The sequence below is a fragment of the Pristiophorus japonicus genome, unplaced genomic scaffold (assembly GCF_044704955.1).
Source record: "Pristiophorus japonicus isolate sPriJap1 unplaced genomic scaffold, sPriJap1.hap1 HAP1_SCAFFOLD_483, whole genome shotgun sequence".
Taxonomy (NCBI): Eukaryota; Metazoa; Chordata; class Chondrichthyes; family Pristiophoridae; genus Pristiophorus; species Pristiophorus japonicus.
The window spans coordinates 419,918-446,701 of NW_027254388.1; the positions used below are offsets into that span (position 1 = coordinate 419,918).

Here is a 26,784-nt window from a genome sequence, read left to right on the forward strand (position 1 = left end):
CGCCCGAGGTGGAGAATGTCCATCCGGGAGGGCACTGAGCTCTTTGAGGCTCGACGCAAGGAGCATGAAGAGGCCAGGCGCAGGCAGCGGAAGGAGTGCACGGCAAACCAGCCCTACCGACCCCTTCCCCCGACGAATGTCTGTCCCACCTGTGACAGGGTCTGTGGCTCTCATATCGGACTGTTCAGCCATCAAAGTACTCACTTTGGGAGTGGAAGCAAGTCCTCCTCGATTTCGAGGGACTGCCTATGATGATGATGATGATATATTTCTGCAGTCTACAGCTTGCTTCTTTATTGTCAGCCATACAGCCGATTTTAGCATCATTTGCAAACTTCTTAATCATACATTCAAGTCTAAATCATTGATTATAGACCACAAAAAGCAAGGGAACTACTACTGAGCCCTGTGGATCCCCACTGGAAACAACCTTCCAGTCACAAAAACACCCCCCATCAAACATTACCCTTTGCTTCCCGCCTCTGAGCCAATTTTGGATCCAACTTGCCACTTTGCCCTGGATCCCATGGGCTTTTACTTTCATGACCAGTCTGTCATGTGTATCTAAAGCTTTGTTAAAATCCATATACACTACATCATACACACTGACCTCATTGACACTCCTGGTTACCGCCTCAAAGTTCAATCAAGTTAGTCAGACATGACCTTCCCTAAACAAATCCGTGCTGACTGTCCTTGATTAATCCGTGTCTTTCTAAATGAAGATTTATCCTGCCCCTCAGAATTTTTTCCAATAATTTTCCCAACACTGAGGTTAGGCTAACTGGCCTATAATTACTTGGTCTATCCCTTTCTCCATTTTTAAACAAAGGTACAACTTTAGCACTCCTGCAGTCCTCTGGCACAACACCTTTAACCATAGAGGATGTGAAAATGATGGTCAGAGCCTCTGTTATTTCCTCTTTTGCTTTGCTTAACAGCCTGGGATACATTTCATCTGGGCCTGGGGATTTATCCACTTTCAAAGCTGCTAAGCCACTTAATACTTCCTCTCTCACTATGTTTATTTCATTTAATATTTAACACTCCTCCTCCCTGATAGCAATGTCTGCATCGTCCCTCTCTTGTGAAAACAGACACAAAATATTCACAGACAGATTAACATTATGGTCTCTAATAGGCCCCACTTTTTCTCTCGTTATCCTCTTAATGTGTTTATAAAACATCATTGGGTTTTCCTTGGTTTTACTTGCCAACATTTTTTCATGCTATCTCTTTGCTTTCCTGATATCCTTTTTATTTTCACCCCTGCACTTTCTATACTCCTGTCGAATTTCTGCAGTATTGAGCACTCGGTATCTGTCATAAGCCTCCCTTTTTTTCTTTCTCCTACTCTGTAGTCCCTGTATAATGGGGAATAAGGAAATGGAAGAGATATCAAACAAATATTTTGTATCTGTCTTCACGGTGGATGAAAAAAAAATACTGCAAATAGTAAGGAACGAAGTTTGTCATGAGAACGAAAAGTTAAAGTATTTAATATTATTAAAGATTTTAGATGCTAGAATGGTCCCTATGGATTGAAAGACAGTAAATGTAACCGCACTATTAAAGAACAGAGGGAGAGGGAAAACTGGGAAGTGTAGACCAGTTAGTCTGACATTAGTGGAGAGAAAGCAGAGTTAATGTTTCGCGTCGATGACCCTTCGTCAGGACTGACTGACCCGCTGAGATTTCCAGCATTTCCTGGTTTTATTCCAGTTTCCAGCATCCGCAGTATTTTGCTTTTGTATTGAGTCCGACATCAGTACTAGGGAAAATACTAGAATCTATTATTATGGATGTGATCACAGGACACTGGGAAGAAAATCTTAATGTGGAGAAATTATAATGGGGAATAACGAAATAGCAGAGGCTTTAAACAAATATTTTTTTTATCTGTCTTCACAGTAGAAGACACAAAAAGCTTACCAAAAACTAATTGGGAACCAATGAAATGGAGGAGAATGATAAAGATCAGTAGAGAGAAAGTACTTGAGAAAATAATGGGACTAAAAGCCAACAAATCCCCTGGACCTGATTGTCTACATCCTTGGGTTCTACAAGAGATGGCTGCAGAGATAATGGCTGTATTGGTTGTGATCTTCCAAAGTTCCCTAGATTCTAGAACGGTCCCAGCGGTTTAGAAGGTAACAAATATAACACCGCTATTCACAAAAGGAGGGAGAGAGAAAACAGGGAACGACAGGCCAGTTAGCCTGACATCAGTTGTCGAGAAAATGCTGGAATTCATTATTAAGGAAGTGGTAACAGGGTATTTAGAAAATCATAATATTATTAGGTGGAGTCAACATGGTTTAATGAAACGGAAATCATGTTTGACAAATCTATTATAGTTTTTTGAGGATGTAACTAGCAGGGTAGATAAAGACAAACCAGTGGGTCTAACGTATTTACATGTTGAAATGACAATTGTCAGGGTTCCACACACAATGATGTTACACAAGATTAGTTCTTGTGGTATTAGAGTCAATATATTAGCATGGGTTGAGAATCGGTTCATGGTCAGAAAACAGACAGTAGGAATGAAGGGGTTATTTTCGGTTTCACAGGCTGTAACTAGTGGGGTACTGCAAGGATTAGTGCTCGGTCTCAGCTATTTACAACCTACATCAATAGCTTAGTTGAGGGGACCGTGTGTAAAGTATCCAACTTTGCTGATGATGCAAATCTAGACAGGAAGGTAAGCTGTGAGGAGGAGACAAAATGGCAGCAAAAGGATATAGACAGGCTGAATTAGTAGACAAGAAAAAGACCGATGAAGCATAATTTGTGAAAATGTAAAAATTACTCACTTTGGTCGGATGAGTAGAAAAGCAGAATATTATTTTTCAGAGCTGGGAGTCCAGTAAACAGTAGTCAGATGGATTTGCATTTCCATGTATGGGAATGACAGGAAGTTCACATGCAAATACAGTAATCAATTAGGATGACAACAGGTGTGTTAGCCTTTCTTGCCAGCGGATTGGAGCATAATAGTAAGGAAGTCTGGATGGAATTATATCGGGTTTTGGTGAGACCACACCTGGAATACGGTGTAAATTTTAGGTCTCTTTCCCTAAGGAAGGATATGGTTGCTAAGTGCAGGTGTAACAAAGGTCCACTAGATTGACTCCTGGGATGGTCCTATGAGGAGAGAGTGTCCAAAGCTGAGAAGAGAAGTGATCTCATTGAAATTATAAATGTCTGTGAAAATTTGTCAATGTAGTTGTCAGCATAGACAGCTGAGAGGCTGTTTACCCTGGCCAGACAATGAAGAACTAGGGGAGCTGATCGCCGGATAAGGAGTCGGCCATTTATTACTGAGATGATGATAAATAAGTTGTGAATCTTTGGAATTCTCTAGGCCAGAGGGCTGAGGATGCTCAGTCTTTGAGTACATTCAAGACTGATATCGGTAGATCTTTGGACACCAAGGAATATAGGAGAAGGGCGAGAAAATTAAGTTGATATAAAGGTTCAGCCAGGATCTTATTGAAAGCTGGAGCAGACATGAGGGGCCGTATGGCCAGTTCCAGGTTGAATTGTGAAACCAGTAAATCAATAGTGGATCTACTGAGCTAGAAACCTGACAATCTCATTCGCTGGATATTTCACCATATTCTTTACCTCCTCCCTGAATTTACTCTGTGTCACTGCATAAATAAAGGTGTTTGTGCAACAGCTCAAAAGCAGGAGCATAAATCCGGTTTCTTGAAGGATATAAACCGGGTCATTGTAACCGGTGTAAGAATAGGTATTAGTAATCCGATAATACAAGTAGTGGATCGTGTACGTCAGCCATAACAGTATAAAATTGCCAGAGATACTGAAGAGTAAAATGCTGGATTTTCTCCTGTTCTCCATCTCAGGGTCGGGATTGTTTTCAGAGCCTGGGTTGCCCCGCAATACCCTGCGGACTCTGCTGGCCACTAATATGTATCTCACGGTCAGAGCATTGAGTAGCAGAATGACGATAAATGGCAGAAAAGGAGTGGCTATGCATCCGAAGTAAGAAAATGCTAGCCAAAGGGGTGAGGTATAAAAGACTGACCTTATCCGGCAGTACCAGGGCAAATCGTTAATTATATACAGAGGTTCATACACAAAGTACCAGGGGATGTTTTTTAAACAGCTCAGAGTGAGCACCATGCCCACAATCGCAGCTGCTGTGTTCTTGGTGCAATAATAGTTTTTCAGCTTCTGCCAACAAATGGCTATAAAGCGGTCAAAAGTGAAGGCAACAGTTAACCAGACAGAAAAGTCTCTGGTTGCATAAACGAGGGCGGTTTTGGTCCGACATACCAGAGTGAGCGACAGGTAATTTCCGGGAAAGTAAATGTCGATGATCCGATTGAGTATAACCCCAGTGATAACAACCAGCAGATCCGCTGCTGCCATGGCCACCAGGTAGCAGGTAATGCATTTAGAGAGTCCGCACTTTCCCCGGGACAGGATCACAATCGCCAGCATGTTAACTGTAGGGAAGGATAGGAAATCAAGAACATTATTGGCGGCCTTTACTGGAGAGAAACAGCACATCAGAAATTGGAGTCGACCCTGACTTTTAGTGACAGTACAGAGTGGGTGATAGTGAATCGGCACTGGCAGACCATTTTCCTTCTCTCCCCATGGAAGTCAATGGTAATAAACATTGGGAGAGATATAAAACAGACTGCACACTCACTCTCACTCGTTTCACACGATTTGACAAAATCAAGATCTGGCCCTGTGTTACTGCATCCCACAAGGAAACATTTGTTTTATAATAAGTGGATCTTTGGAATTGTAACATTTGAAAATCCAAAAAAACTGCAACTGTTCTGGGAACGGTTCTTTCTGAACAGTAAGAAAAAAGATTTGTTAATTGCTGCCCTACCATATTAGACAAAGGAATTTGAGAATCACATAATCGATGATGCTACAGCCCAAGGTTAAAAGCATTGGCTACACTGATTACTACAAATGTATATCTTTTGAATTCAGGTAGTAATCAATTCATTATTACGGGAAATAAGCAATTTAGCTACTTGTTAAAATTGCTCTTTACAAAAATACCACTGAAAATATCAGTCAGGGTATAAATCCGACTATTAGCTCTTTAAATTTTTATAATCATTGAAGTCACTGGGTGCCTGACTTAAATCAATCCAATCGGCATTATAAATGTTATCACAATGTAAACAGTACCTTATATTTGGATTTAAAAAACATTTTGTTCACAACTTAGTTTAATTAATGCTTTGTTGCATACTCAAATTCTAACAACACAACCTTGCTCATTCTCATATTACAACCTTTGTTATTTGCTGCAGGATGTTCTGCAATTGATGTAAAACATTACATGCACCGAGCTTCAATCTTCCCTTTAGAATTGATGGGAAGGTTTCATACATTGCAGTGTGTCCTCAGGACAGAGTACATTGTAATACGCTTAATTTTCCTGAGATGTGTTGATGGGTTCGAGGACCAGTACAGTGCCTTATGTTAGACCGAGCTACACAGAAAGGGAAATCTAGAATTCTGTCTCGTCTCATCCGTCCATTGATTGTGAGGCAGGAAACCCAGCCAGACTCCGAGATACTGGTGGAGGGAACAACTCCAACCATTGTTCTTCCTTATGACCTTCACCCTTGGAAACCGTGTGAGTGGGACATTCCAGTGGGGACAGGATCTCGCTGATCAATAAAATAATCTCTGTACTCAAAATACTGTTCGATCACCTGATCAGCTCATAAAGTGTAAGCCATGTTTATGAAGGCTGACCAAGGCTGTGGGATCTGATAACAGAGCAGGAGCAGATAAATTAAAACAATTGTTTATCAAAATGTAATTCCTTTATTTGAACTCCAGATATTGATCTACGTCCAATGGAAGTTTAAGTGAAATGCTGCACCTATCAAGACACATTTATAATCTGATGGACTGTTCATTCTGGTTATAAGACAGCAAGTCAGTTGAATAAGACTGTTTGAGAAATACAGTCTATGTTGGAAATGACATATCTATCATTTCAATTAAAAATATAAAATTATACTAACTGCACAATGTGAATTTAGGATAGGTTCTTCATTGAGTGATTACCACAGAATATGTGACAATTAACAAACACATCCACCCAGACAGATGGTCCTACCAGATATACAGCAAGAGTACTGAGACAGTTTAACACAGGTTTGCACAACTAGTCAGGTTGCGACTTACCTGGGATACCGACGGCGGCTAGAATTGGATAGTAAATTGCATACACCTGACCAGTCACTGGCTCATGCATCTTCTGTCACAAGAGATTACGTCTCAACTGCCTCAACACACGGTTTGTGGTAGAGTCAAGTTATAGATCAGGGAAGCCTCCAGTGAGACAATTAGGTCACAGCATTACTGATGTTATTTCCACTTGTTTGCACAAACAAACTCAGCAAATTGTTTTGATTCTAAAGTTTGTGATACAATTGATTGTTGTTCAAGTGTATTACATGGGTTTTGTGGGAAACACCCAAAAGGCCCATTGTTATTTTGGTCACAATCCTCCTGAAAACAGAATGGAATGGTGATACAGGCAATGTCTTGGAGTGGATCTCAAGCCCAGCTGCGATCTGTGGTGTGAGCTGAGTGAGCGGAGCTGCCCGCAGAGTGATGGTGGGGCTGGTGGAATTGCTGACAGCCCACAAGCTGGAAAGGTGGGAAATCAGCATGGGTTATGTTTCCCAATGATTATCCATTGATCCCTACAGGAAGTGTACATGTGCGATGCTGATCAATAGGTGAACATGCGGAATGTCAGTGCATTGCTTTGGAATGACCTCACTCAAGGCTGAGCATGGGCTCTGCCATATACAAACCGAGAAACGCTGCGATCCATCTTCCAGCAGCTTCAAATGCACTTGTCAATTCCATAAGCCCAATAATTTACCAGAAATTAACCGGCTATCTCCTGCACCAAAGCATAATACAGCATCGAGTCATTTCCAGGGCAGTGTTTTCATGTACTAAATGTGAAGACCGTCTTCGGCCAAATGGTATGTTGGCCTTTATTGCAAGAGGATTTAAGTATAAAAATAAAAGACTCCTTACTGCAATTATATCATCATCATAGGCAGTTCCTGGAAATTGAGGTAGCCTTGCTTCCAATCTAAAAGTGAGTTCTCAGGTGACTGTACGGTCCAATATGGGAATTACAGTCTCTGTCACAGGTGCGACAGACAGTCATTGAAGGAAAGGGTGTGTGGGGAATCTGGTTTGCCGTATGCGCCTTCCACTGCCTGCGCTTGCTTTCTGCATGCTCTCGGTGACGAGACTCGAGGTGCTCAGCACCCTCCCGGATGCTCTTCCTCCACTTAGGGTGGTTTTTGGCCAGAGGTTCCCAGGTGTTGGTAGGGATGCTGCACTTTATCAAGGAGACTTTGAGGGTGAGCTTATGGTCTACAGGGTTGTAGTGATACCCGTCCTCCTATATAGGTCAGAGATGTGGACCATATACAATAGACACCTCAAATGGTTGGAGAAATACCCTGCTGTCTCTGCAAGATCCTGCAAATCCCCTGGGAGGATAGGCACACCAACGTCCGTGTTCTCGATCAGGCCAACATCCCTAGCATCGAAGCACTGACCACACTCGACCAGCTCTGTTGGGCGGGCCATGTCTTCCGCATGCCTGACACAAGACTCCCAAAGCAAGCACTCTACTTGGAATTCCTACATGGCAAGCGAGCCCCAGGTGGGCAGAGGAAATGTTGCAATTATATAGGGCCCCGGTGAGGCCACACCTGGGGTATTTTGTACAATTTGATCACCTTACCTAAGGAAGGATCTACTTGCCATAGAAGGAGTGCTACAAAGGTTAACCAGACTGATTCCTGGGATGGGGGATTGTCCTGTAAGGAGCTTCTGGAGTTTAGAAGAATGAGATGCGATCTCATTGAAACATAAAAATGCTTACAGGGATTGACAGGGTATATTCAGGGAGGCTGGTTCCTCAGGCTGAGGAGTGGAGAACCAGAGGTCACAGTCTCAGAATAAGGGGTCAGCCATTTAGGAGATAGATGAGGAGAAACTTATTCACTCAGAGGGCGATGAATATTTGGAATGTTCTATCCCAAAGGGCTGTGGAGGCTCAATCTTTGAGTATATTCAAGACAGAGATCGATAGATTTTTGGATATTAAGGGAATCAAGGGATATGGGGATAGTGCAGGAAAATGGAGTTGAGGTAGAAGATCAGCCAGGATCTTATTGAATGGTGGAGCAAACTGGAGGGGCGGAATAGCCTACTCCTGCTTCTAATTCTTATATTCTAATGTTCTTATCTTTTTTGGCCAATTGAATTCTAAGAATTTTGTTGTGCTTATCAAACGATGCCCCTTGCATGTAACGTTCACCCTTTAACAGTGTGATGTAGTGTCTCTTTTGGAATAAGGAGTTTGACGGGGGGAATTAATCTCTATTTGGCGTATAATCGTTGTAGCTTTAGCCAAGGTAATACTCATAGTCCGAGTCTGTGAGTGTTGAGAAGGTATCAATTGTAGAGAAAATCACAGCGGATCGCATTCTACAAGAGCAGCCGGGATTTTGTGGTGGGAATGACTGTGAAACTGTCAGCGTTTGCCGCCATTACTCCTCTGAAAGTCACAGCAACTTCTCGAGTAAGCGCTTGTGCAGATAACATGAAAATGTCGAAGTTCTGGTCAGTGATTCTATGCTTCTTCACAGGTTCTTCTGAGCAACTCTCCGGGGCCGACTATCATTTCAAATCACCGTGCATTATAGTTCCTGGTGAAAACTTCCCCTATTCAGCTGCAATATTGTTGTTAAAAAAACCCTCACCAGAAAGTTGAGCCTTGTTGAAAGATGTGTAACTGGGTTTTAACAGCGTATTGACTGCAGAACAACATTTCTAACCCTGAAAAACTAATGTTATATTGTGGGATTTAAAATATTTCCATTAATGTGATCATATTTACATTATAAAACATAAGAACAGAAGAATTCGGGGCAGAGCGTACAGCCCCTTGAACATGCTTTGCCATTCAATAAGATCAGGCTTGATCTTCAGCCTCAACTCCACTTTCTCGCCCAATCTCCAAGTCCCTTATTTCCCCGAGGGTCCAAGGATCTAACGATATCAGGCTGGAATATATTCAGTGATTCAGCATCCACAGCCCTTTTTGGCACCGAGTTCCAAAGGTTCACAACCCTCTGCGTGTAGAAAATCCTTCCCCATCTCAGTCTTAAATGTGGGATCCCCTTCCTTAAACAATGCTCCCTAGTTCTAGACTTTCCAGCCAGGGGAACAATCGCTCAGCAATTACCCTCTCAAACACTGCAGAATGTTATAGGTTTCAATGTTTCCTACATTACAACAGTGACTACACTCCAAAAGTACTTCATTGGCCGTAAAGCACTTTGAGAAGTCCGGTGGTTGTGAAAAGCGCTGTATAAATGTACATCTTTCTTTCTTAAACTCCAGGGAGTCGCAATCGACTCAATCTCTCCTCACAGGACAACCCTCTCATCCCAGGAATCAATCAAGGGAACCTTTCTTGAACTGCCTCTGAGACATGTATTTCCTTTCTCAGTTAAGGAGACCATCCCTCTGCACAGTACTCCAGGTGTGGTCTCACCAAAGCCCTGCACAATTGTAATAAGGCTTCCTTACTCTTGTACTCCAACCCCCTTGCAATAAAGGCCAACATACCATTTCCTTCCTAATTGCTTGCTTTACCTGCATGCTGAATATCTGTGTGTCCTGAACGCCTTCTCTGAACAGCAATATTGAATAGCTTCTCTCCACTTAAAAATTATTGGGGTAGAAATTGTGATCGGAAGCTTTCCCCGGGCGGATGCCTCCGACCTGCAAAATATCTACGAATTGAACTGGTGGTCGGGGAGGTTCATACATACACATTCCTGGGTCTCTCTGGGTACGCACGTGTAGAGGCCCACGTATCCCAAGGGTGCATGCAGTTCGCAACCAATGAAAGAAGGGAATCTCCATTCATACTTATGGGGAGTTTGGTTTGTACGCAACTCCACATAAGTATGAATGGGAATCACTTAAAAAATAGACAACACATGAAATGAATAAATAAATACGTTACATATTTAAACTTCATTACAACTGAACAAAAGTTTAATTTTTTGAAAATAAATTATGGACTGAAAATTCTGGCCTCGCTGGGTGCATACAAAGTGTGCAGATACGGCAAGGCCTCGCAATTGCCAGGTATTCAGAGTGAGATGCACATGCGCCAAAAACGGCTTTTGCGATCGATCACAATTTCTCTCATCAACTCCTTTGCATCCCTGCAGGAAGGACATTCGCGTGGGAGAGATTGGGCTATTTTCCCAACTCATGTCCAGCGAATCTTCTTCAAACTTTTACGCCTGGTAAAAGCAGGTGCATAGCTTACCTTTACCAGCATAAGAGTTTTAAACCATATAAAAATTTAATTTGATCATTTTTATGTTAAAAACCTGTCCAGTAAGGTAAATTTATTTTTAACCCTATTAAAACACTTTAAAAACATTTGCATAAAATTGTTTTTTGTTCCAAAACATTTAATTACATTTCATTTCAATAAATTTTAAATAAGTAAGTTGTTTTTTTGTAGTTATTATGATGTGTTTCTTGTTTTCGGGGTTATTCTCATTGCTAGTAATGGGAACCTGTAAAAATGGAGTTCCCATTATTATCAATGAGAATACTACCTAGTGATTGGTGGTCCAGGCCCACGTAACTCCAGCATGTATGTATATACAGGGAAGTTATCTCCCCGTGCGCTGCAAAGCAAATGAAGGAATCTGACCGAAGGTGCTTCCGTGACCACCAGGTATTTCGTAAAAAAAATATCGAACGCAGGCATTCGTCCAAAGGAAGCCTCCGACCGCAATTTTCCCCCAATATCTTCTAACGTGGCTAAAAATAAACTTACCTTATTGGACAGGGATTTCATGTATAAATGAGCAATAACATTTCATTTTTCTATTTTTTGAAACTCTCACTCTGGTAAAACCAGGCCCCACATCTGCTTTTACCAGACATAAGAATTTCAAGGGCATTCACTGGGCAGAAGTGGGGCAAATAGCCCAACTCTCCACCCGCATATGCCCTTTCCTTTCAGGTTTGTATGATCTGTCAGGTAGATTCTTGACAGAACGCAAGTTCCGGGTTTCATCGCATGCGCAGTGCATACCTAAACCTGGAACTTGTGGAGTGTACACACCCACAGGGGCCAGAAATTCAGCCCCATTGTATTTTTCTATTCCTCCTACCAAAGTGTAAAACATCACATTTCCCGTATTATACTCCATCTGCCAACATAATGTCTCACAGCTTACTTTTCCACCTAGCTTTTATCGTCAACAAACCTGGATACATTGCAGTCGATCCATTCATCGAAGTCATTAATATATTTTGTAAATAGCTGAGGAATAAGCATTGATCTTTGTGGCACCCCACTAGTTACAGCCTGCAAACCAGAAAATGAACCATTTATCCCCACTCCCTGTATGTTGTCCATTAACCAATCCTCTCTCGATGCTAATATATTACCCCCCACTCCATGAGCCATTATCTTGCACAACAACCTTTTACCTTTTATGTGGAACATTTTCGAATGCCTTTTGGAAATCCAAATATATTACATCCACCTGTTGCCCTTCATCGATACAAGTACTTACATCCTCAAAAAGACACTAATAAATTTGTCAAACACGATTTCCCTTTCATGAAACCTTATTGACTCTGCTAAGTCATATTACGATTATCTAGGTGCCCTGCTTCACTTCCTTAACAATTGATTTCAGCATTTTTCCTGACGATTTCTGTCAAGCTAATTGCCCTGTAGTTCTGTTTTCTCTTTCCCTCATTTCTTGAATAGCGACGTTAGTTCGGAGGTTCGAGAGGTCGGTGAGTTCGGAAGGTCACAGTGGTCGGTGAGTTCGGGAGGCCACAGAGGTCGGTGAGTTCGGGAGGTCACAGAGGTCAGTGAGTTCGGGAGGTCACAGAGGTCACTGAGTTCGGAAGGTCACAGAGGTCAGTGAGTTCGGGAGGCCACAGAGGTCAGTGAGTTCAGGAGGTCAGGAGTCCGAGAGTTCGGGAGGCCACAGAGGTCGGTGAGTTCGGAAGGCCACAGAGGTCAGTGAGTTCGGAAGGTCACAGAGGTCGGTGAGTTCGGGAGGTCACAGAGGTCAGTGAGTTCGGGAGGTCACAGAGGTCGGTGAGTTCGGGAGGCCACAGAGGTCGGTGAGTTCGGGAGGTCACAGAGGTCGGTGAGTTCTGGAGGTCACAGAGGTCGGTGAGTTCGGGAGGTCACAGAGGTCAACGAGTTCGGGAGGCCACAGAGGTCGGTGAGTTCGGGAGGCCACAGAGGTCAGTGAGTTCGGGAGGCCACAGAGGTCGGTGAGTTCGGGAGGTCACAGAGGTCGGTGAGTTCGGGAGGCCACAGAGGTCAGTGAGTTCGGGAGGCCACAGAGGTCGGTGAGTTCGGGAGGCCACAGAGGTCGGTGAGTTCGGGAGGCCACAGAGGTCAGTGAGTTTGGGAGGCCACAGAGGTCGGTGAGTTCGGGAGGTCACAGAGGTCGGTGAGTTCGGAAGGTCACAGAGGTCGGTGAGTTCGGGAGGTCACAGAGGTCGGTGAGTTTGGGAGGCCACAGAGGTCGGTGAGTTCGGGAGGTCACAGAGGTCGGTGAGTTCGGAAGGTCACAGAGGTCGGTGAGTTCGGGAGGTCACAGAGGTCAGTGAGTTCGGGAGGCCACAGAGGTCGGTGAGGTGAGTTGGTAAGTATCTCTCTTTTCTCTATTTCTTTTGAATTAGATTTTAAACTCGATCAGTCTAACTAAGGGATGGCAGGGCAGCTCCGTCCCCTGGAGTGCACAACTTGCGGCATGTGGGAAGTCCTAGATACTTCGCGTGGCCTCGACAACCATGTATGCAGGAGGTGTCTCCAGTTTCAACTGCTCGAGCTCCGCATTTCAGAGCAGGAGTGGGGACTGGAGTCAATACGGTGCATCTGCGAGGCTGAGAGCTACGTGCATAGCACCTTTCAGGAGGTGGTCACCCCGCAGCTTAAAAGCGCGCAGGCAGAGAGGAAGTGGATGACCACCAGATGAAGTAGGAACGATTGGCAGGTAGTGCAGGAGTCCCCCCTGAGTCCATCTCACTTTCAAACCGATATTCGCCTGAGTATCGGTGAGGGCGATGGGCAGAGTGCAGCTAGAGCCAATTCCAAGGCACCACGTGTGGCTCAGCTGCACAGGGGGGAGGGACAAAGAATAAAACGCTCTAGTGATAGGGGATTCTACAGTTAGGGGAACAGACAGGTGTTTCTGCGATCGCAGACGTGATTCCCGAATGGTTTGGTGCCTCCCTGGTGCCAGGGTCAAGGATGTCACAGAGCGGACACAGGGCATTCTAGGGGGTGGGGGGGGGTAAACAGCTAGAGGTCGGGGTCCATATCGGGACCGAAGACATAGGGAAAAAGAAGGATGAGGTCCTACAGGCAGAATTCAGGGAGCTAGAAAGAAAATTAAAGGGTAGGACATCCAGGTAGTAATCTCCGGGTTACTACCCGTGCCACGTGCTAATGAGTACAAGAATAGAAGGATAGAGAGGATGAACACATGGCTGGAGAGTTGGTGTAGGAGGGAGGGCTTTAAATTCTTGAGGCATTGGGACCGCTTCTGGGGGAGATGGGACCTGGACAAACCGGACGGATTGCACCTCAACAACGCCGGGACCAATATCCTCGCGGGAAGTTTCACTGGTGCTGTTGGGGAGAGTTTAAACCAGCTTGGCAGGGGGCTGGGAACATGAGGACAAATTAATAGGGAAGGAAGTAAAGCAGAAATTGGATAGAAAGAATCTAGAAAGTGAATCTGTACGACAGAGGAAACAAGGCTTAGTAAGTAGTGATCAAAGAGATGTGCTCAATGGTATATACTTTAATGCAAGTGTAGCGAATAAGGCGGATGAGCTAAGAGCACAGGTAGGTACTTGGGATTATGACATTATAGTCATTACAGAAACATGGCTGAAAGAGGGCAGATCAATATTCCTGGTTACAGGATTTTTAGACTGATTAAATAAACTATTACAGCGGTGAGGGATGATGTGTTGGAGGGATCATCAAATGAGGCCATATGGGTCGAATTGAAAAATACAAAAGGGGTGATCACACTGCTGGGCGTGTATTATAGACCCCCAAACAGTGGGAGGGAGATAGAGGAGCAAATATGAAGGCAAATTGCTGTGAAGTCTAAAAACCATAGGGTAGTAATAGTAGGGGATTTTAACTATCCAAATATTGATTGGGACAAATATAGTGTGACGGATATAGAGCGTGCGGAATTCTTGAAATGCTTTCAACAGAACTAAAAGTCAGTATGTAGCAAGCCCAACACGAGAGGGGGCAGTTTTGGATTTAGCTTTGGGGAATGAAGTTGGGCAGGTTGAAGGGGTATTAGTGGGAGAGCACTTGGGTGCTAGTGACCATAATTTAGTCAGATTCAAGTTGGTTATGGAGAAGGACAAGGATAGGCCTGGAATAAAAGTTCCAAATTGGGGAAAAGCTAATTACGCTAAGTTAAGGTGTGATTTGGCCACATTAGACTGGAAACAGCTACTTTCAGGTAAATCAGTGTTGGAATAGCGGGAGGCATTCAAGGAGAGACCCGGAGGGCTCAGGCCAAACATGTGCCCTTAAAGAAAAAGGGTGGGAATAATAATTCCAGAGCCCCCTGGATGTCTAGGGACTTACAGGGGAGGATAAAGAAAAAAAGGGACGCTTATGTCATATACCAACGGCTAAATACAATAGAATCTTTAGAGGAATATCGAAAGTTAAGAAGCAACATTAAAAAGGATATCAGGAATGCGCTGAGAGAGCATGAACAATTCTTGGCTGGTAAAGTTAAGGAAAACCCTAAGATGTTGTATAAATACATTAAGAGTAAGAGGGTAACTAAAGAAAAGGTAGGGTCTATTAGAGACCATGAGGGTAATCTTTGTCTGGAGGCGGAAGATGTTGTACGAATATTTTGCATCTGTTTTCACCAAGGAAAGGGACAATGCAGATACTGCTATCGAGAAGGAGTGTGATATTCTGGATGTAATAAATATAGTGAGAGAGGAAGTATTAAGGGGTTTAGCAGCTTTGAAAGTAGATAAGTCCCCAGGCCGTTGAGCGAAGTAAAAGATGAAATAGCAGACGCTTTGACCATCATTTTCCAGTCCTCTTTGGATTTGGGCATGGTGTGGGAAGATTGGAGGACTGTTAATGTAGTATCCTTGTTTAAGAAGGGAAAAAGGGATAGGCCGAGTAATTACAGGCCTGTCAGCCTAACCTCAGTGGTGGGAAAATTATTGGAAAAAATCTTGAAAGACAGGATAAATCTACATTTGGAAAGGCAAGGATTAATTCGGGAGAGTCAGCACGGATTTGTTAAGGGAAGATCGTATTTGACTAACTTGATTGAATTTTTTGAGGAGGTAACCAGGAGGGTCGATGAGGGTAGTGCATACGATGTAGTGTATGTGGACTTTAGCAAAGCTTTTGATAAGGTCCCACATGGTAGACTGGTCATGAAGGTGAAAGTCCATGGGATCCAGGGCAAAGTGGCAAGTTGGATCCAAAATTGGTTTGGAGGTAGGAAACAAAGCGTAATGGTTGATGGATGTTTTTGTGACTGGAAGGATGTTTCCAGTGGGGTTCCGCAGGGCTCAGTACTGGGTCCCTTGCTTTTTATGGTTTATACCAATGACTTAGTTTTAACTATAAGGAGTATGATTAAGAAGTTTGCAGACGACACTAAAATTGGCTGTGTGGTTGATAATGAAGAGGAAAGTCATGGGCTGCAGGAGGATATCAATCTACTGGTCAGGTGGGTGGAGCAGTAGCAAATGGAATTTAATTCCGAGAAGTGTGAGGCAATGCATTTTGGGAGGGCTAATAAGGAAAGGGTATACACATTAAGCGGTAGGCCACTTAATAGTGTATTTGAACAAAGGAGTGCTTCTCTACGGAGCTCTGAAAGTTGCAGGCCAGGTGGATAAGGTGGTTAAGAAGGCATATGGAATGCTTGCCTTTATTGGCCGAGGCATAGAATATAAAAGCAGGGAGGTTATGCTTAAATTGTATAATACTTTGGTATATATCAACGATTTAGATTTAACTATAGGGAGTATGATTAAGAAGTTTGCAGATGACACTAAATTTGGTTGTGTAGTTGATAATGAAGAGGAAAGTCATGGGCTGCAGCAGGATATCTGTCATGTATGTACTTTTGGGATAACTAGCCACCAGATGGCGTCATTATTGGAGGCCATTGGGTTGCATGCAATGATGCAGCCCAAGTATAAAAGGCCAGCCATTTTGTATTGTAGGCACTTTGGGCCTTAATAAAACAGAGCCAAGGTTATACCTCTTGGAGTTAAACAGTACTCAGTCCAACAGTTATGGCATACATAACATTTGGCGACGAGAATACAAGAACCTTTGCATGCAAAAATGAGCACAATTGGATTATTGGAGTAATTCGTGGAGGGAGAAGATTGGGCATATTTTGTGAGCCATTTGAGCCAGTACTTCATGGCCATCAAAATGGAGGAGGTCTGCAACACAGATCGGCGCCAGGCGGTGTTCCTCACTGTTTGCGGTCCAAAGATTTATGGCCTGATGAGGAATCTATTCCTGCCTGTGAGTCCAACAGAGAAGACGTATGAATAATTGTGTTCACTGGTACAGTACCACCTCAAGCCAGACGAAGACGTCATCATCTCGAGATACAGATTTTATACACACATTCGCTCGGAGGGCCAGAATGCGGCGGAATTCGTTGCTGACCTGAGACATCTAACGGGAACGTGTAAGCTCGGCTGTGTTGGCAGTCGTGCTGCAGGACTTCTTTGTAATCGGCATCAACCACAAAGTGATCCTGCATAAACTTCTGGTGGTGGAGATGTTAGACTTGAACAGGGCCATCGCGATCGCTCAATCACTCATGACGACGAATAGAAGTCTAAAGCAGATATCAGTGAAAAATTTAAACTCGGCAAGTACTGTAAACATGATTGATTCGGCATTCGGCAGAGCAGTACAAGGCAGGGCCTACCCAACTGCGTACACGAAACTTGTGGTTGCCCAAACTCCGCCAGCAGGAATGCATCCGATTTCTCCGTGTTGGCGTTGTGGGGGAAATCACCGGCACCAGCAGTGCCGATTTAAGCAATATAGTTGCAAAGGCTGTCTGAGAGTGGGGCATCTCCAGCACAAGTGTCCGCAGATGAGCAGGCGTGCTGCAACACACCATGTGGAGGATGATAGTCAGACTAGCGCGGATCCAGATACGCAATCCGAGATTCCAGAGGAGGAAGTGTATGAACTGTACTCGTTCATAACTAAGAGCAAACCGATAATGTTCATGTGAAATTGAACGGGGTACCGATATCGATGGAACTGGACACAGGGGTGAGTCAATCGATAATGAGCCAGAGGGCATTTGACAAGCTGCGGGATACTAAGGCTGTGAGACCTAGGCTGAGTCCAATCAATGCCAAGTTGCGTACGTACACCAATGAACTCATAACAGCGATTGGCAGTGCCACAATTAAAGTGTCGTATGATGGTGCGGTTCACGAGTTACCGCCATGGATTGTCCCAGGCAATGGCCCAACGCTGTTCGGCAGGAACTGGCTTGAAAAAATCAGATGCGACTGGAATGACATCAAGGCGTTGTCATCGGAGGAAGATAAAAGTGCCCAAGTACCGAGCAGGTTCCCCTCGCTGTTCGAACTGGGCATCGGCAACTTCACGGGAGCCAAGGTGCAGATCCACGTGGGCTCGGATGCAAAACCCAACCATCAGAAAGCTCGGGCAATTCCATATATGATGAGGGAGAAGGTCGAAATTGAACTGGACAGATTCCAACATGAAGGGATCATTTAACCGGTTGAATTTAATGACTGGGTCAGCCCCATCGTTCCTGTGCTGAAAAGTGATGGCACAGTCAGAATCTGTGGAGACTACAAGGCTACGATCAACAGGGTTTCAAAACAGGATCAGTACCCTTTACCGAAGGCTGATAACTTGTTTGCCAGGCTAGCTGGGGGGGAAGTTGTTCACCAAACTGGACTTGACGTCAGCCTACATGACACAGGAGCTGGTCGAGTCATCGAAGAGACTTACGTACATTGACACGTATAAAGGACGGTTTATTTACCACAGGTGCCCTTTTGGAATTCACTCGGCTGCAGCAATATTCCAGAGGAACATGAAGCGTCCACTGAAGTCCGTTCCCAGAACCGTCATGGTCCAAGATGACATCCTGATCATAGGTCATGACTCCAAGGAATATCTGAACAACCTGGAAGAGGTTCTACATCATCTGGACAGAGTGGGACTCAGACTGAAACACTTGAAGTGCGTCTTCATAACACCAGAGATCGAATTCCTGGGGAGGAAAATTGCTGCTGATGGCATCAGGCCCACGGACGCAAAATGTGACGGAGCTGCGCTCGTTTCTGGGTCTACTCAACTACTTCGCTCAAAAATGGGCAAACATGCAGGAAACATATGGATCAGACAAAGCTGCGGCACACAGACAAACCGGAACAGTCGGAGGAAGAGACAATCGACAACCAACCAACCTACCCCCAGTCATCAGAGGACTCCAGGGTCATCGGTGAATTGGGACTTTCAATCACTGACATGTTCAATGAAAATGGACTTTCAATCCCTGACATGGCCATTGCCACTCCCACAGCTCAGCCACCCAGCCACCAATCACAACAGACTCGGAACACACACCCAAGGCTGGAGTTGAACTGAGACAGTCAACCCGGGAGTGTAAAACACTGGACCATCGCAATTTGTAAAAGACTGTGTTAAGATCTCAGAGGGGGGTATTCCCATGTATGTACTTTTGGGATCACTAGCCACCAAATGGCATCATTTTGGAGACCATTGGGCTGCATGCACATGGTGCAGCCCAAGTCTAAAAGGACAGCCATTTTGTATGTTAGGCTCTTTGGGCCTTAATAAAGCAGAGCCAAGGCTATACCGCTTGGAGTTAAACAGTACTCAGTCTAACAGTTATCGTGTACATATCAATCTACTAGTCAGGTGGGCAGAGCAGTGGCAAATGGAATTTAATTCCAAGAAGTGTGAGGTAATGCACTTTGGGAGGGCTAATAAGGAAAGGGAATACTCATTAAGCGTTAGGCCACTTAATAGTGCAGATGAACAAAGGAGTGCTTGTCCACAGAACTCTTTTTGGTTGGATAACGAAATAAACATTAAATCAAATGCCCCCCAATCTGGGGGACACTCCAAACATTTTTCAAACTGCCCTTTTTTTGGTTTTTTTTGTTTGCTTTTTTTTAAACTTTTTTTTGACTTTTTAAAAAAAAATTTTGGGCCATAAAATAATTAATTCTACAAGTGCCCCCTATAAAAGGGGAGGGGGACACTAAAACCAGCAATTAAAACAAATCAAACTGTAAAATAAATAAAATCAAATTAAAATTTGGTTGCCGGGGGTGATGATGCACTCCAGTCCCTCCGGTGCCCACCTCTCGCGGAAGGCCGCGAGCGTACCGGTGGACACCGCGTGCTCCATCTCCAAGGACACCCTGGAGCGGATGTACGCGTGGAAGAGAGGCAGGCAGTCAGGCTGAACAACCTCCTCGACGGCCCGCTGCCTGGACCGGCTGATGGCACCCTTGGCCGTGCCCAGGAGCAGTCCTGCGAGGAGGCCCTCGGACCTACCCGCTCCCCTCCGCACAGGGTGCCCGAAGATCAGGAGTGTGGGACTGAAGTGCAGCCAGAATTTCAGGAGCAGCCCCTTTCGATAATAAAACAGGGGCTGCAACCTCTTGCATTCAATAAAAACATGGAACACGTACTCTTCCAGACCGCAGAAATTGCAGGCGGCCTGGGGGCCCGTGAACCGGCTTAAAAATTTATTGCACGGCACTGCTCCATGCACCACCCTCCAGGCCAAGTCCCCGATAAATACTGGGAGGACTCCTGCGTAGAGTGCCCTCCATCGGGGACCCCCGCCTCCTCCAGACAGCAAGATGGTACGCCATGGCGTGTCCGGACGGCAGGCGAGGATGGCAAAGTTGAGAGTGTGCAGGGGCAGCCCGTACAGGAAACCCCTCCGCGTGGAACTGAAAGGCACGGAGGGGATTTCCCCGAGGCGGCTCAAGTTGTGAGGCGCCGGCTCCCGAGGGAGGTTCCGGGGTTTGGCGCCGATGAGGAATTCCGTCCGGATGGGGGTCAGTTCGGACGGGATCTCCCCACGTGCTTGAGCCTCCTCGATGCACCTAACGGAGTCAGGGCCGAGAGCTGTTTTTAGCGACTTGATGGCATCGGCCGCGCGGCGGACGTCGGCCGAATTTAGGCGCCGAGCCAGCGTGTCTGGCGCCATCCAGCCCGCTGCTCCGCCATCGAGCAGGTCCCTGACCCTGGTCACCTCACCAGCCACAGCCCTCTCGTCCGACCGCCACCCAAAACCTCGGTCGTGGAGGTACGGATTCCCGAGCAGCGGCTCCTGCAGGACAACCGCCACTCCAGCCGGTGGAGAGCTGCGCTTGGTGGAGACTTTGTTCCAGACCCTGGTGAGTTCCTTGTAAAAGACAGGCAGCTCCCGGAGGGCGGTCCTGACGCCCCCCAAGCTCACAAACAGGAGCTGCGTGTCGTAGTTGAGGCCGTGCTGCTGGTGGAAGAAATACGTCGCCAGAGCACGCCACCTAGGAGGGGGCTCGACGTAAAGGTATCTCTGCAGGGTCTGAAGGCGGAAAGTCGCGAGCTGGGTGCCGACGCACACCAACAACTGACCGCCCTCCCCAAGCGGGAGCCTCAAGACTGCGGCAGAGACCCAGTGCTTCCTGTTGTTCCACAAGAAGTCCACCAGCTTCTTCTGTATCTTGGCGACAAACGCAGGGGGAGGGGTCAAAGTGACCAGCCGTTACCACAGCATGGCGGCCACCAGCTGGTTTATGACTAGCGCTCGACCCCTGTAGGACAGCACTTGGAGCAGTCCTGTCCAGCGCCCTAGGCGAGCGGCGACCTTGGCCTCCAGCTCTTGTCAGTTCGCCGGCCAGGCTTCCTCGTCGGGGCTAAGGTAGACTCCCAGATAGAGGAGATGGGTCGTGCTCCAGGCAAAAGGCCTGAGCTCCTCCGGCAGGGTGTCCACCCGCCACTGACCCACCAGGAATCCGGAACATTTCTCCTAGTTGATCCTGGCGGAGGATGCGGCCGAGTAAATCTCGTGGCACTCACGCATCCTCCGTAGGTCAGCGGGATCCTCTACCGCGAGGAGCACATCTTAAGGAGGCAGAGCCAGTCCCGTCAACCTCGTCCGCAGGAGGCGCAGGAAAGGCTCCACGCAGATGGCATATAACTGGCCGGACATGGGGCATCCCTGGCGCACCCCTCTCCCAAAGCGAAGGGGCGCCGTCAAGGACCAGTTAACATTAATCAGACACTCCGCGGCGGCGTACAAAAGTCGGATCCGGGCGACGAAATGCGTCCCGAACCCAAAAGCGCGCAGAGTCCCGAACAGATAGTCGTGATCCACCCTGTCGAACGCCTTCTCTTGGTCGAGAGATAGGAAGGCGACCGACAGACCAGCCTCCTGGGAATAATGGATGAGGTCCCGGACCAGATGGATGTTATCGTGGATTGTCCGGCCTGGGACCGTGTGGGACTGGTTGGGGTGGATCATGTGGTCCAGCACGGCGTCAAGGTGAGCAGACATCGCCCTGGCGAAGATTTTGTAGTCCGTGCTGAGGAGGGAGACCGGGCGCCAGTTCTTAAGGAGGCGGAGATCGCCCTTCTTAGGCAGCAGCGCCCGGTCGCCAGACTTTCCCCCAGGACCCACGCGTAGTCGCCCCCCAGGACGTCCCAGAACGCCCTGTGGAACTCCACGGTCAGCCCGTCCAGCCCCTGGGATTTTCCCCTCGAGAGCCGGTCGAGGGCATCGGTCAGCTCCGCCAGGCTTAGCGGAGCTTCCAAATTTTTGGCGCCCTCCGGGCTGACCTTCGACAGGTCCTCCCACAAAACTCTACGCGCTTCTTCGCTGGACGGCTCCGGAGAGAACAGGGCCCCGTAATATTCACGGGCCCTGTTGTTGACGCCCTCCGGATCCGAGACGAGAGAGCCGTCGTCGGCCAGCAGCGTCAAGAGCTGCTTACGGACACTCTGTCTTTTTTCCAGCGAGTAGAAGAAGGGGGAGCCGCGGTCCAGATCCCGCAGGAACCGGATCCGCGACCTCACGAATGCACCTCGGGACCCGACGAGCTGCAGGTCCTTCAGCGCGGCCTTCTTCGCTTCGTACACCGTCCGCAGGGCCGGGTTCTCGACGACATGACAGAGACGGGACTCCAGGTCGAGCACCTCTTTTTCGAGGCGCCCGACCCTGGCCGCCCGCCTCTTGGTCGACCCCCTCGCGTACTCTTGACAGAAGACGCGGACATGAGCCTTGCCCACTTCCAACCATAGCCTCAAGGAGGGGAAGCCCCCCTGCTTCCTTCTCCAGTCGGCCCAGAAATGACGGAACGAGTCCTGGAACCGCACGTCCTCCAGCAGCTGGTTGCTAAAATGCCAGTACGCGGACCCCGTCCTCGCGCGGAGCGAAGCGAGCTCCGCCCACACCAGGTGGTTGTCCAAACACGGCACCGGCCGCATGGAGGCCGCCGGGACGCAGGAAACGTATGCCCGAGACACGTCAAGGCGGTCGACTCTGGACCATCCTGCTCCAGGCCTCACCCAAGTAAAGGCGCTGGAGTCGGGGTGGAGATTTCACCAGACGTCCACCAAGTCGAAGGACCCGACCAGGTCCCTCAACTTCTCCATCGCCGTCATGCTCTGCGGGCACCGGAGCGGTCCCTCGCCTCGAGGGTGCAGTTAAAATCCCCCTCGAGGACAATGCAGTCGCCGACGTCGACGGAGCCAAGAAGAGCGGACACCTCTTCGAAGAAGCGCGTTTGCTGCGGGCCGGGCTGAGGGGCGTACACGTTCACGAGATGGAGCGGCAGATCCCCCAGGCGAACCGTTACGTGCAGCAAGCGGCCTGGCACGGGCTCCTCGATCCCCAAGATCTCCGGCTGAAAATGCGGGGCCAACAAGATGGCCACCCCACAAGGAGTGGTAGTGAGGTGGCTCATGCGGACCTCTCCTTGCCATTCCAGGAGCCACGTGGCTTCGTCTCCCGGAACGGTGTGGGTTTCTTGCAGGAAGAACACCGCATATTTCCCCTCCCGCAGGAGCGAAAAATTGTTAAATCTACGGTGTGTCTCTCTGCCGCCGTTGATGTTGAGGCTGGCTATGGTTTTCTTCATGACAAAAGCATAGTGCAACCTCTACCTTAACCTATTGTGGGGGGGGATAGTGGAGTCGTTTGTTGACCTCCACTCCTTCAGCAGCCCAGCGAGGAACTTTTTGAGCCGGTGCAGCTCAAGGCCTTGCGCCTTTGATAAGGGCCCGCCCGCGGCCATGGTTTTAGCGGCGGCGCGGACGGAAGCGATGAGCAGCCCCGGCTCGGACCATCTTTCCCGGGCCAGATGGGTTCGGTTGTGGCGACCCTGGCTCTGGACCAAAAAGTCCCGGAGTTCCTTTGCAGGAATGAGGGGGGACTCAGCGGCGGGCACGAGGAGATCCACCGCCTCAATGGCGATGGACTCGAGATCTTCTCCCGAGTCCCCCACCGAGTCCCCGTCCTCCTCCGGGAGGTCGCCGCCAGCAGCCGGCCCGTCGACCGCACGAGGTACGGCAAACGGCCCGGCCGCTCCATCCGGCCCTGGCTCTGCCCCGATCCCACCCCCAGGATCGTCGGCAGAGGAGTCCCCACTGGGCTCTTTTAAAAGCGGTACTGGGTCGGGAAGTGACAGCGGAAGGGGTTCCTCCTCCGCCCCAGGAACCGGGGAACACGGAGAGACCTGGTCAAAGAAATGTACCAGGTTCACCAAGTCCTCCAGCCCCAAAGTAGGGGGCGAGGGTTGTTGTTCTTCCCCCTCCCCGCCGCCACCCCCCGGCCCAGCGTGTACAGAATCGTTAAAATTGTTCATAATTTCCGTTTCTTCCGGGCCGAGCGACTCCCGGGGGAAGTCGGTTAATAGCTGGGCGGGCTCAGGTTCGGCCTTTTCGGCCCCGCCCGCCTCAGTCCCCGGGACGCTCGACCCGGCGGCAACGCATTCCTCCGCTGGCCCCACGCCCCCCACGACAGGCAGATCTTTCACACCATCCCCGGGAGGCAGAGGCTGGGCAGCCTCGACTGCCTCACCCTCCCCGGGGACAGATTCCTCGCGCCTACGGCGCAGTTTGGGGGCGCTGGTGGGGGACGCGGGACACGCGGCGGGCACCAACTCCTCCGCGGAGGGATGTTGTTCCCCCTCCGCCTCATTGGAGCGGCGCCTCCTTTTGTTCCTGGGGGGCGCGGAGGCAGGGAGACCTCCATGTCTGCCGAGGCCTCCCGCTCCACCACCCCCCTTTTTCTTATCTTGCCCGCGCCCGAACCCCTCTGTGATATTGGTCAAGGGCTCGGGCATGGGCTCAGGGCACCCCGCGCTCGCCGGTGACTGGGTTGGGCTGAGCGCGGTAAACAAATTGTCTGGTGCACTGAGGGGACCCGCCTCGAGATGTTTCACCTTCCTCCGCGCCTTCTTTCCGGTCGGACGCTCGCCCTCCCCCCCGCCGGAGGCCGTGAAAACAAAGGCCCCCGACGATGCCCGCGCACCCACAGCTCCGACACGCGGACGCTACTAGGGGGAGGGGTGGCGGCGGCGCCAGCCTTGGCCGCCTTCGGTGGTTTGGCGACTTTGGAGGCGGGGCAGTTCTTGCGAACGTGCCCCACCTCCCTGCAGGCATGGCACCGCACGCCGTCCGACGTCCAGAAGACATGGTAGGCAGTCCCCTCGTGCACCACATTAAAATACCCCTCTGTCGTCTCCTCCCGCGCCAGCCGGACAAAGAGCTGGCGGCGGAAGGAGAACACGTGGCGCAGGCTGCTCTCCCTGAGGCCGAGCGGTATGGGGTTGATCCCCGACCTTACCTCCCCCAGTTGGTGTTGGTGAGGGAGGAGGAGCTCAGCGGGAACAAAGGGCGGGACGTTTGAAAGGATGACCCTCTGCGCTGTGGCCTCGAGAGGGTCCACCGGCAGGAACGTCCCGCCCACCGTGAGCCCCCTTTTCGAGGGCCAGGGACACCGCCCGCTCCGACCCCAGGAAGAACACGGCCTTCCCAGACATCTTGGAGGCTGCGACGATGGCCGAGGGGCCGACTACCCCAGCCATCGCCCGCACGCACTCCTCGATGCTCATTGTGGGGTGAGTGTAGCTCTTGACCCCGTGTTTTTTTGTGATTAGTCTGAACAGTGGCAGGGCAGCAGGAGGCGCAGGAGGCACCGTGGATGTGGACGCCGCCTGCGCATATGTCTTTGCTGGCCCCGCCACCAGCGTGGATGGGTTCGCCATCACGGGGTCCCTTTCAGGGCTACACCCACCCCAAAGTCACAGGCCTTAATGGTCTTAAATGGCCTCGTTGGTGTTTGAACAGAGGGAGCTCTGAAAAATGCACACCTCTCCCCTAGTTGATGATTGGGGAGGGGCCTTGCTCCCTCTGCTCAGTTGTCTTATAATTGATTTTTCCAATTAGGAGGAAAGGGCTCTCAGAGAGAGAGGGGAGAGACAGAGAGAGTGACAGAGAAAGAGAGAGGGTGGGGGGGGTGGGAAAGAGGGAAGCTGCGAGGGCAGGTCTCCCCTCACAGCGATGGGTGGGTGCACCCCCCAGATGGTAGGCAAAAAACACAGTCTTTGTAGATGGTCTTCGGGTGGGGGGAGAAGATGTCTTCACCTGGGACAGCTGGAGCCACCCAGGCACACACTCCCAACGATGTTAATTAGGATGATTAATCAGTCTTCAGCCAGGTAGCTCCAGCCATCCCAGGCTAGGCAATGGGGGAGGGGTGCTTCAGTGGTGTGTGGGGCCTAGTTATTTAGCAAGTCCCCCACACACACTTCCACACACACACACCCCCCGCAATATTCCGGCCCTCGAAATGGTCTTCTTTCCTCCCCCCACCGATACAACAAAGTCTTTCGGGGAATGCACCAAAACACACCCACCTTTGGATGATGAAGTTTCTCCCTCCTTCCACACTGGATAGTTGTTGTTCTTTCCCCCTCTCTCCAACTCTCTGCAGCAGTATTAAAGGTTGTTGAATTTTCTGCTCTCCTCCTCTCCCTCTGGATGAATTGGAATTGTAGTAAGCCCCTTCCTTCTCTTCCTGGGCTGTTTCACAGGGCTCACAATGGCCTTCCAGGCAGGAGCAACAGCAGCAACCTCCTTCTCTCACTACATCACAGCTCCAAGTGAATAGGCCACGCCTCCAACTGCTCCACCATTGGTCCACAGAACTCTTTTGGGAGGAAACAAAAACATTAAATTGTGTCCCCCCGATCTGGGGGACGCACCAAACATTTACAAGTCTCTTTTGTTTGCTTTTTTTGTAATTTTTTTTGTGTTTTTTTTAAAGTTTATTTTTGGGCACTAAAATCATATTGTTTCTCCAAGTGCCCCCTATAAAAGGGGAGGGGGACACTAAAAACACCGGCAATTAAAACAAATGAAACTTTAAAACATAAAATCAAATTAAAATTTGGTTGCCGGGCGTGATGATGCACTCCAGTCCCTCCGGTGCCCACCTCTCGCGGAAGGCCGCGAGCGTACCGGTGGACACCGCGTGCTCCATCTCCAGGGACACCCTGGCGCGGATGTACGCACGGAAG

General features: G+C 48.6%; 1 protein-coding gene across 1 annotated transcript; it reads right to left on the reverse strand.

Annotated features, from left to right (window-relative positions):
- Positions 1–3,573: 3,573 nt before the first annotated feature.
- Positions 3,574–6,274, reverse strand: LOC139253254 (probable G-protein coupled receptor 139). Its single transcript, XM_070873469.1, has 2 exons — positions 6,205–6,274; positions 3,574–4,478 (listed from the first exon to the last, which is right to left on the reverse strand). Exons 1-2 carry the CDS (start codon positions 6,272–6,274, stop codon positions 3,574–3,576), a joined length of 975 nt encoding a protein of 324 aa, XP_070729570.1.
- Positions 6,275–26,784: the final 20,510 nt, after the last annotated feature.

Bases quoted from the DNA above. Each gene is read 5' to 3' on its own strand.
- LOC139253254 (XM_070873469.1), bottom strand. From the start codon at position 6,274: ATGCATGAGCCAGTGACTGGTCAGGTGTATGCAATTTACTATCCAATT. The intron at 4,479-6,204 runs GTAAGTCGCAAC...CCTTCCCTACAG, and splicing joins AGCCGCCGTCGGTATCCCAG to TTAACATGCTGGCGATTGTG.